Source organism: Abramis brama, assembly GCF_963993115.1.
Source record: "Abramis brama genome assembly, chromosome: 16".
In the NCBI taxonomy this organism is placed as follows: Eukaryota; Metazoa; Chordata; class Actinopteri; order Cypriniformes; family Leuciscidae; genus Abramis; species Abramis brama.
In genome coordinates, this window is record NC_139978.1 from 37,008,297 (window position 1) to 37,020,796 (window position 12,500).

At 36.6% G+C, this 12,500-nt stretch overlaps 1 protein-coding gene across 1 annotated transcript in view; it reads right to left on the minus strand.

Moving 5' to 3' along the window:
* The window catches only part of prdm6 (PR domain containing 6), a 35,165-nt gene that overhangs the window by 5,306 nt on the left and 17,359 nt on the right, over positions 1 to 12,500 (minus strand). The window contains exons 3-5 of the mRNA XM_084086721.1: positions 11,107 to 11,234; positions 6,726 to 6,850; positions 3,430 to 3,769 (exon numbers count right to left, since the gene is read on the minus strand). Coding sequence (XP_083942847.1) covers positions 3,430 to 3,769; positions 6,726 to 6,850; positions 11,107 to 11,234 — 593 coding nt within the window. The remainder of the gene's footprint in view (positions 1 to 3,429; positions 3,770 to 6,725; positions 6,851 to 11,106; positions 11,235 to 12,500) is intronic.

Sequence of the window (12,500 nt, forward strand, 5' to 3'; positions counted from 1 at the left end):
GGCTCGGACATAAATAACCCTCACATCTCCAATCCTGCACTTCCCAAACCTTCCCGGAGCAAACCGAGACATCACTATAATCAGGCCGAGTCATATTTTTACAGCTCTGCACTAAAAGCACAGTAAAAGCGTCTTATTTTACTCTTTCAGAAGGAGAATATTTATCTGAGCTGGTTAATTCTGCTCGATATCGTAATGAATCGCTCTTCCGAGGGCTTTTCCCGTCATCCGAGTGATGGATGTGAGCAAACAAAAACAAGAAAAACACCTCGAGTCCAGACAGACTCAGCAGAACACATCAGCACAAACGGATTGTTTTGCAATGATCCCGTGATTTATCCTCTCTAAAATGTACATATAAACTAAACATCAATAAATATGTATAAGCCAAAGGCCATAAAGCATATGTGAGATCATTTAAAACAGATTCCCAGAGTCACGCCGGCTTCCAGGCCAAACACCGGCTCATCCCAGATTGCCTTGTTCAGCTAAATTTTATCTGCACCTCAGGGTCATAAAGTTGAATATTGACAAAGCCTCACATTGACTTCATCTCCTCGGGTATCCCGCACACATTTTTCTTCTGTATGAATATTAGTTTATTGAATAAGTGGCATCTGTTTTCCTCTGCATCACCTTTGCAGTGGGTATTTCTTTGTGACGGCAGCAGCTGATTTATAGGTCTGAGAAAATAGAGCTAAGCAAAAAATTTCCAATACATCCTCAGCCGTGTTTAATTAGGTTTAGAGATGTTACACTCCGGAAACCGTGTTGCTTTCTGAGGAGAAACTCTGGATTCAGACGAGAAAATAATCCCAGTTTAATCTTCCGGAAACTTCTGACGCTCTTAGCGAGAGTTTTCTGGCTCAGCGTGTGAGAGTCGTGTTTACAATGACTGAAAACATTCAATGTTCTTCAAAGTTGACACTATTGAAGCGAACTGAATCAACATTGAACTGAACTGAACTGAATTATGAAACCTTTGTATTCTATAGAGTTGCTTTTTAGTTGATTTCATTTCATAATTGATTAATTTTGCAACATTGCCACTGTTATTGAACTGAGTTGAATCAAACTGAACTGAATTAATTCTGATTTGCCACACTTTTGCTGTTATTGAATTGAATTGAATTTGTTTCATAACTGATGAATTTAGCAACATTGACACCATTATTTAACTCAACTGAATCAACATTGAACTGAATTAAATTTTTCATAATTGATGAATTTAGCAACATTGACACTATTGAACTGAATTGAATCAACATCGAACTGAATTTATCTGAATTATGACACTATTGTCTATTAGTTTCATAACTGATGAACTTTGCAACATTGACGCAGTTATTGAACTGATTTGAATCAACATTAAACTGAATTGGATTTTAATCATAATGGAGGAAATTTAACAAAATTGACACCATCATTTAAGTCAATTGAATCAACATTGAACTGAACTGAGTTTATCATAATTTATGAATTTTGCCACATTGATCCTGTTATTGAACTGAATTTATTTCATAATATATTAATTTTTCAGTATTGGCACTTATTGGACTGAATTAGATTTCATAAATGATGAACTTTGCAACACTGACACAGTTATTTAACTGAATTTAATCAACATTGAACTGAATTGAGTTTTATCATAATTGATGAATTTTGACATTGAACATTGACCCTGTTATTGAACTGAGATGAATTTATTTCATAATATATTCATTTTGCAGTATTGCCACTGTTATTGGACTGAATTAGATTTTTGACTCTTTTGACTTATGACTCTATTGTCTTTTGTAGAACTGCTTTACAGCTGAAATTGAATTTGTTTAATAATTGATGAACTTTGCAACATTGACACTACTGAACTGAATTGAATCAACATTGAACTGAATTTAACTGAATTATGACACTATTGTCTGACAGTATGACTGTTATTGAACTGAATTTAATTTGTTTCATAATATAGTAATTTTGCAACATTGAACCAGTTATTAAACTGAATTGAATTTATCATAATTGATCAATTTTGCAACATTGAACCAGTCATTGAACTGAATTGAATTTATCATAATTGATGAATTTTGCAAAATTGACACTACTGTATTGAATTGAATCAACACTGAACTGAATTGATCTGAATTATGACTCTATTGTCTTCTGTAGAGCCGCTTTACAGCTGAAATTTGATTTGTTTAATAGTTGATGAACTTTGCAACATTGACACTGTTACTTTCCTGTTTATCACTGTGAAGCAGCTTTGAAACAGTCAGTATAGTATAAAGCGCTATAGAAATAAAGCTGACTTGACTAGAGTTAGCGGCACCTGTCGGGGTTCTGCGTGCACACGTGCATCTGCAACAGGATTCTCTGCGTGAAGGTCTTGAAACACTGGCCACACTTCCACAGGTGCCAGTCGCTGAACTCAGAGCTCAACTGGCTGGTGGACGTTGGACTGGTGTAATAATTGATGAATTTTGCTACACTGACATATTATTATTGCATAATTAAACTGAATTGAATTTGTTTCAAAATTGATTAACTTTGGAACATTGACACCATTAATAAAATGAATAGATTTTTTTCATATTTGATGCAACATATATACTGTTATTGAACTGAATTAAATCAACACTGTATTATGAAGCTATTGCCTTCTGTGGAGCTGCTTTAGAGTTGAATTATTCATAATTGATGAATTTTGCAACATTGACACCATAATTAAACTGAATTGAATTTGTTTCAAAATTGATTAACTTTGGAACATTGACACCATTATTAAACTGAATTGATTTTTTCATATTTGATGAATTTTTGCAACATTGATGCTGTTATTAAACTGAATTAAATCAACACTGAATTTAATTAAACTGTATTGTGACACTATTGCCTTCTGAGGAGCTGCTTTAGAGTTGAATTCATTTCATAACTGATTAATTTTGCAACATTTACACCATTATTGTACTCAATTGAATCAAAATTCAACTGAATTGAATTGTTCATAATTGATGAATTTTGCAACATTGACACTGTTACTGAACTGAATCAACACTGAATGAATTGAATCAATATTGAACTGAATGGAACTGAATTATGACACTATTTTCTTGACATTAACTGAATTAAATTAGTTTCATAATTAATTAATTTTGCAACATTGACACTGTTATTGAACTCAATTGAATCAACATTAAACAAAATGTTTACGCCATTGTCTTCTGTAGAGCTGCTTTATACTTGAATTCATTTAATAATTGATGAATTTTGCAACATTGACACCATTATTGAACTGAATTGAATCAACATTAAACTGAACAGGATTTTAATCATAATTGATGAACTGCAGTTTGCACTGTGAATCACTGTGAATCATCTTTGAAACGATCTCTACTGTATAAAGCGCTATAGAAATAAAGGAGTTAGCGGCACCTGTCGGGGTTCTGCGTGCACACGTGCATCTGCAGCAGGATTCTCTGCGTGAAGGTCTTGAAACACTGGCCACACTTCCACAGGTGCCAGTCGCTGAACTCAGAGCTCAACTGGCTGGTGGACGTGGGACTGGCCAACACGCGCTGGTTCTTCACGCTCAGCTGGTTTAAACTGGACTCCATGTGGCCCGTCTTGTCCAGCAGAGAGAAGCTGCGCGGGCAGGGCGACTGAGGGAACACCGTGGAGCGCAGGACCACAGACGAGGGTTTCGGGCTCTTGCTGAAGGGCTGGAGCGAGTCCTGACGGGTCATGGCCTCCATTACAGTAGACGGCACGTTCACTGCGAACACACACATCAGAGGAAACACACATCTGAGTGAAAGATGAAAAACAAGAACATTAATGACAGCGACACGATCTGAGACGATCCAACCAAATCTTTACAAAGAGTCACATGATCAGCGACACTTACGTTATAGATACACTAACGTTTAATGATTGGTGAGATTGTTTTACATTTTTGAAGAGTCTCTTCTGCTCACCAAAGCTGCATTTATTTGATCTAAAATACAGTAAAATTGTGAAATATTATTGTAATGTAAATCATCTGTTTTCTATGTGAATATACAGTAAAGTGTAATTTATTCCTGTGATCAAAGCTGAATTTTCAGCATCATTACTCCAGTCTTCAGTGTCACATGATCCTTCAGAAATCACTCTAATATGAGGATTTGATGCTCAAGACACATTTATGATTATTATCAGTGTTCATATTTTTGTGGAAACTGTGATGCATTTTATTTTTCAGGATTCTTTGATGAATAGAAAGAGCAGCGTTTATTTGAAATAGAATCTTTTGTAACATTATAAATGTCTTGTACTGTCAATGTACTGTCACTTTTGATCAATTTAATGTTCTTGCAATTATTCATTTCTTTGAAAAATTGTTTTATTTGTGAAAAAATAACTATAATTTTAATCATAAATGCAATATATTTCATATATAAGTTTATTAATTAAAAATAAATTAATTAATAATTTAAATACATTTTATTAATACATACATTTTATTTGTTTACTTATTTTTAAATAAATACATTTTATTTTTATTTTTTTTTTAATAAATATTGTTTTTTTTTTATAAAATAATATTTTAAAGATAATTATTTAAATAAATAATCAGGAACTGGCATGTTCAGACGGTTTGTAAGCCGCTTTACAGTCAGACAGCGAAACAGAAACACTTCCATCATCAAACCTCACTCCACATTCTTCATCACGACGCACGCTGTGCACATAAACACTGAATTAGCCGACTGTAAGACGAGACATGTGAGAGCGCTGGGATTTAATAAAGCCGGCGCATTCAATGCAGAATGAGTTATGAATCTCCAAAACTCGTCTGATCACTGCTGAGCGTCAGTCGTAGACGAGCGATTAGAGCGAACGTGAAGAGACGCTCTGAAAACACACGCAAATCAGCGTCTCATTAATTCAGATTTAAATATGAATCCTATTGTCTTAAATTGAACTGAATTGAATTTGTTTCATAATCGAAGAAACATTGACACCATTATTGAACTGAATTGAATTTGTTTCATAATTAATGAACTATGCAACATTTACACTGTTATTAAACTGAATAATTTTTTTTATAATTGATGAATTTTGCAAAATTGAAAATACTGAAGTGAACTGAATCAACAATGATTTATGAACAACTGAATTATGAAGGATTCATATTTACTGGAGAAACAAAATGACTGAAGATATTAAGACTGAAAAATGAATCACAATGAAGTGAGTTTGTGCTTAAAACAAGAACAAATATCTGACACTGGAGTCAGAAAATAATCTTGTTTTTCCTTTGAATTAAGTTTATTTTTCTGTCTCCACTGACAGATATTTGTTCTTGTTTTAAACACAAACTCACTTCATTGTGATTCATTTTTCAGTCTTAATATCTTCAGTCATTTTGTTTCTCCAGTAAATGTATCTTGATTTCAGAATGTTTAGATATTTGTGCTGGAAAACGAGACAAAATCATTTTTTGCAGTGCAAACCTCAGCATTTTAGTGTTCCTGCTGAGCCCATAATGCGAGCGCTGAAGATCGTCTCACATGCATCACATCACACGAGCGTTTGGAAGGAACGAGCGCTGTCTAAACAGAACAGTAACCAGACTGAACTCATAAAGTCTGTCTGCTGTAAACACTGAGCTGTCAGCCTCGCTCTCGGCCCACGGTGAGGAGCAAGCGCCGCTTTACAGCGAGAACAGGAGTGATGAAGAACATTCAGAGACAAACATTCAAACGCTGGAAAACTGAGCAGAACCGCTGAGAAAAGAGGAGTCTGAACCACCAGTGACTCTGTGCTGGGAATCAATGATTTAGTAACACTAGTGGGCTACTATTACCTTATATTATACATTATGCATTATTGATATTAATTATGAACCTGTATATAGTAGTTCTCAGTGAGGAATGAAAAAATATTAGTTACTGATTAGCTAATAGTGAACTATTCAACTGAGCGCTGTTACTTACTAATGTGTTAATCAGAGTGTGTTGTTAGTTAATAGCAGTTACTAGAGTGTTAATAGTGCGTTTGTTCCTGTGTAGTTATTCATTAATGACAGAACAGTATTATAAAGTGTAACCCACTTTTCTAACTTTAGTTAGTGTGTAATGTTGCTGTTTGAGCATAAACAACATCTGCAAAGTTACGACGCTCAAAGTTCAAAGCAAAGAGAGATATTTACTTTTACAGAAATCACTTTTTAAGGACTACAACAAACGGCTGGTAGAGACTACAACGAGCTTCTTCACGGATTAGTGACATCACCAAGCCAAAAATTTAAATAAACCCCGCCCCCGGAACACGATTTATAGATTATCATGACAGAATATGACTTGAAGATATGACTTGAAGATAGTTAACTCCTCATCAACAACATAAATTCATCAATTAACCATTTAGAAATGTCCTGTTGCTTATACATGTTGTCACTTCTTGAGTCTCAGACATCATCTGACTTCGGTTTGAACATAAAAGGCTCAAAATTTGTTTAAATTTTCACACACAGGAGCTCTTAAAGCTCCGCCCCCTGTGCCGGGACCAGCAGCTCATTTGCATTTAAAGGGACACACACAAAAATGAACGCCCTTTGCTCACCCTCAAAAAGTGTTAATTTTAACATGCTATAAAAATGCCTGTGGGGTATTTTGAGCTAAAACTTCACACACACACTGGACCCCTGTACAGGAGCCCTGTAAGGAGGAGATGGCGAGACTCACAGTTTTCGTCTTGTGCGACGCACTGCAGTGGGATCCCGAAGAAAGACGTGTAGCTGTCGTTGTACCAAACCAGCAGCTCGGTTCCTCGAGGGATGTCTGAACACGCCCGGTAGAAAATACACGACCTGAAACACAGCAAGACATACTATAACATACCTCAATCCATTACATATTCTATCACATCATTCACTCATTCTTGATTAAACAAAAAAAAAAACTATAAAAAAAACTGTTTACATGACATTAAAGCAAAATGTGCATTATAATATATTCAATAAACTGACTATAAAATATGTGCATCCATTATAAAATATATTAAATCATTAATTTTCATGTGGCTATTAAAAAACTATTAAAAACAGTTTATTTTGACATTAAATAATCTAATAGCACACGTAGATTTCTCACTCTCGATTTATTTTCACCTGAAGACTTCAGAAAACATTATGATTAAAGAACTTCTCTTTCTCTTAAAGTCCCCCTGTGGTGTAATTGCAGCTTTTAATGTTGTTTATGTGTCTATGTGGAGTTTTTAATCTGCTTTAAGACAAACCATGTGTAAATTCATAAGTCGACTCCATTGCTGAGTATTTCCTCCTTAAAACTGCAGTGAACCAAAGACAGTCTCAAAAACACGCTTTGAAATCGCTGGTGTTTCTGACGTCACAAACTACCTTGTAACCAATCAGATCAACGTGTGATCGTCAACCAGTGGATCTCTGAGCTGAGTGAGTGAGTGGAGGCGGGGCTCATTCGCATATTCATAGACCCGCGCATACTAAATGAAGCAAGAGAGTCGAGTTACATTCAAGATATTTTAAGCCATGAAGAAATTTATTCAAGGAAAAAACATTTAAATGTGTCATTTTGGTGATCAAAGATGAGATTTAAGAGATACTTTAATATAATACAAACAAATAGAGTAATAATTTCAGAAATCCTTCATAAAAGAAAATGTTTCCTGATTAGATTCATGTGAGCAGGTAACCAGACTAAGAACAATAACTATAATTATATTACTGCCCACACCAACGCATGATATCGCTCTGTGTATTATAAGCGCTGCTGTTTGTCGTCTGTGGTTTTAAATGCTCGAGCTCGTTAAAGCAGGATGGATTCTGATTGGCTGTCAGTGTTTTCATCCTTCAATAGCTCGAAAAAAAATCGTTCTGAAAGTGATTCCGATGATGTCGTTCCTCTGTGTCGTTATCATTATAGTTGTGGACTCAGTTTTCTGTTATATATTTAGAACTATATCTTTATCGTTGTCATCCTTGGTGTGAACTTGGTTAAAAACCAACTAACCTCAATCCGCTGGATCAAGCACTGCTTAAACTGAGAAAAATGCCTACAAATATTTGACTCTTTAGCCTCGGGGGGGGAGTGCTGAGATGGGTGCATTTTATTAATTCTTTCCACCGCAACATCAAAATAAAACAAAGGCCGAGTCCATAAATCACCAACATCTCATGAGCCACAAGAGAGAAAACACAGCGTAGCTTGAGAAACTCGTAACGCCTCGTCTCTCAGTTCGGCTTCACTCAACGTAAACACTGCAGCACAAATAAATGTAGTGGGAGTAAATGAGTCAGTGTGCCGCTGAAAGAGGTTGTTTGGGGAGCAATGGGTGGCCTCACACACACACACACACACACACACACACACACACACACACACACACTCAGAGCGAGTGTAAACCTACACCGGCTCTTACACGCCTGCCGTCACCTCCAGCGCGCGCATGAATCTCCGCAGATCAAAGCCCGTCTCGGGTTCGGTTTCCCGCGCTGACATGTATTTAGTATTGTGGTTGGAAGAGTAATAAAGTTCCCTGTGCGGGAGATGCCAGAAGACGTTACTGTCAGAGCAAAACAACACAGCCGAGTCGGACTCCATCCATCAGCGCCGCTTTGAAGAGAATTCCATGAAGATATTGCGAATCATAACAGGCGGATTTTGATCTGGAGACGCAGGAACGGCCTCCAGCTGATCACGGGGTCAGAGTTCATGACCTCTGCAGATCATCAGATCATTAGAACATCAGATCATCAGATTATCAGATCATCAGATCATCAGATTATCAGATCATCAGATCATGAGATTATCAGATCATCAGATCATTAGATTATCAGATCATTAGATCATTAGATTATCAGATCATCAGACTGAGGGCCGGAGCACAGGACATGTATTTAGTGTTAAAAACGTGAGACGGAGGTCAGAGTGGAAAGAGGCACAAGAGACGAGTTTAACTTATTTTAAAGGGACAGTTCACTCAAATTTACTCACCCTGAAGTCATCCTAGGTGTATATGACATTCTTCTTTCAGACGAAAGTGCATCTATTCATCATAAAAGTGCATCTATCATCATACAAGTGCATCTATCCATCATAAAAGTGCATCTATTCATCATAAAAGTGCATCTATCCATCATAAAAGTGCATCTATTCATCATAAAAGTGCATCTATCCATCATAAAAGTGCATCTATTCATCATAAAAGTGCACCTGTCCATCATAAAAGTGCATCTATCCATCATAAAAGTGCATCTATCCGTCATAAAAGTGCATCTATTCGTCATAAAAGTGCATCTATCCATCATAAAAGTGCATCTATTTGTCATAAAAGTGCATCTATCCGTCATAAAAGTGCATCTATCCGTCATAAAAGTGCATCTGTCCATCATAAAAGTGCATCTATCATCATAAAAGTGCATCTATCATCATAAAAGTGCATCTGTCCATCATAAAAGTGCATCTATCATCATAAAAGTGCATCTATCATCATAAAAGTGCATATATTCGTCATAAAAGTGCATCTATCCATCATAAAAGTGCATCTGTCCATCATAAAAAAGCATCTATCATCATAAAAGTGCATCTATTCATCATACAAGTGCATCTATTCATCATAAAAGTGCATCTGTCCATCATAAAAGTGCATCTGTCCATCATAAAAGTGCATCTATCCATCATAAAAGTGCATCTGTCCATCATAAAAGTGCATCTATCCATCATAAAAGTGCATCTATCCATCATAAAAGTGCATCTATTCATCATAAAAGTGCATCTATTCATCATAAAAGTGCATCTGTCCATCATAAAAGTGCATCTATTCATCATAAAAGTGCATCTGTCCATCATAAAAGTGCATCTGTCCATCATAAAAGTGCATCTATCATCATACAAGTGCATCTATCATCACAAAAGTGCATCTATTCGTCATAAAAGTGCATCTATCCGTCATAAAAGTGCATCTATCCATCATAAAAGTGCATCTATTCATCATACAAGTGCATCTATCCGTCATAAAAGTGCATCTGTCCATCATAAAAGTGCATCTATTCATCATAAAAGTGCATCTATCCGTCATAAAAGTGCATCTATCCGTCATAAAAGTGCATCTATTCGTCATAAAAGTGCATCTATTCATCATAAAAGTGCATCTATCCGTCATAAAAGTGCATCTGTCCATCATAAAAGTGCATCTATCCATCATAAAAGTGCATCTATTCATCATACAAGTGCATCTATCCATCATAAAAGTGCATCTATACATCATAAAAGTGCATCTGTCCATCATAAAAGTGCATCTATCCATCATAAAAGTGCATCTGTCCATCATAAAAGTGCATTTATCCATCATAAAAGTGCATCTGTCCATCATAAAAGTGCATCTGTCCATCATAAAAGTGCATCTGTCCATCATAAAAGTGCATCTGTCCATCATAAAAGTGCATCTGTCCATCATAAAAGTGCATCTATCATCATACAAGTGGATCTGTTCACTATTTAAGTGTACATAACACACACACACACACACACACACTCATTCCTTCACACAAACTCACACTGAATTGTGAGATATAAACTAAAGATATCGCAATTACCTTTTCTATATAATTCTATATAATATTTGTACTTTTTTATTAGATATACATTTTTTTATATTAGAATAGATAATCTTCTATTGTTGTACATACTGCTAACTACAAATAATATAATCCTAACAGAATAATAATTAGGGTAAGCGGTCGGGTCAGTAAGCGGTCGGGTCAGGGTTAGGGGTTGGGTTAAGGTCAGGTTAGTGTCAGAGGTCAGGGGTCGGGTTAGGGTCAGAGGTCAGGGGTCAGTACCTGTACTGCACCACCATCATGTTCTGCTCCCCACAGTTGAGCGGGTCGGGTTAGAGGTCAGGGGTCGGGTCAGAGGTCAGGGGTCAGGTCAGGGTTAAAGGTCAGGGTCAGGGTCAGGGTTAGGGTCAGTACCTGTACTGCACCACCATCATGTTCTGCTCCCCTCAGTTGAGCGGGTCGGGTTAGAGGTCAGGGGTCAGGTCTGGGTCAGAGGTCAGGGGTCAGGTCAGGGTTAGGGTCAGTACCTGTACTGCACCACCATCATGTTCTGCTCGCCGCAGTGTCGAGCGCACCGGATGTACCTCATCCAGCTGGACTTGCTGGGCTCGTTCCCGTCGATGAAGTGCAGTAACGTTCCTTCCTGATCGTAGATCTGAAAGAGAAACATCGATAAACACCGTCAGGAGCTTCTGCAGATCACAGAAATAATTTAATTTAACCTGTTGATTCTAAATGCATTTTATTCATAATATCTGTAGTTTTTGTTTCATCTGCAGGGATATAAAAACTTGCCCATCACAGAAGACGTTTGCCATTTTTTGAATAAAAAAAACTGTATGTTTTTAAAATCATTTAATTTACGAGGACACAGGAAATGTTTACGTTGTAATAAACATGTCATTATACACAGTTGTGTCCCACACACAACACTAACACACAAACACACACACTCTATCACACACACTTTCTCTCTTGCTCTCTCTCACACACACACACACACACACACACACACACAAACACTCACACACTCTCTCACACACAGTCACATACACACTCACACTCCATCACACACTTTCTTTCTTTCTCTCTCTCTGACACACACACAAACAAATTGAAAAATTGTTTATTTAATTTTAATCTAAAAAAAATGTTTATATTAATCTACATTTTTATTTATTATTATTTTATTAATAACCAACTAATGTTTTTTTATTTTAATCCCATTTATAATTTATTTATTTTAACAATTTATTTACTTTAAATATAAGCTTTACTTTTTATAATCTTTTTATTTATTTTTTACAGTTTTTCTATGGACTCGAGTTTGAAAACCCTCGGTTGAAATGAACCTGTAACATTGACCCACTGGTGACAAGTTTACAGAACCCAAGTGCAGTTTAATATTATTCAAAAACAAGATCAAACATAAAACAAAGGCAAGGCGTGGCATGAAACTCAAAACAAAAACATGAACATGGCGTTTACCAACAGTAGTTCAATATTACAGAATACTTGACCCAAAATGAACCCAGCAGTTTGCCTCCTGCGACTCAGTCAAGGAGACCGCACCATAGAGGACCACGAGGTAAACTTTTGTGAACTCTCTCACCTGGTGGATTTTAATGATCACATCACTTCACATCATGCCTGCCAAACCTGAGTCACTTCACGTCATGCCTGCCAAACCTGAGTCTCTTCACATCATGACTGTCGAGCCTGAGTCACTTCACATCATGCCTGCCAAACCTGAGTCACTTCACATCATGACTGCCGAACCTGAGTCTCTTCACATCATGACTGTCGAGCCTGAGTCACTTCACATCATGCCTGCCAAACCTGAGTCACTTCAGGTCATATCTGCCAAACCTGAGTCACTTCACATCATGCCTGCCAAACCTGAGTCACTTCAGGTCATATC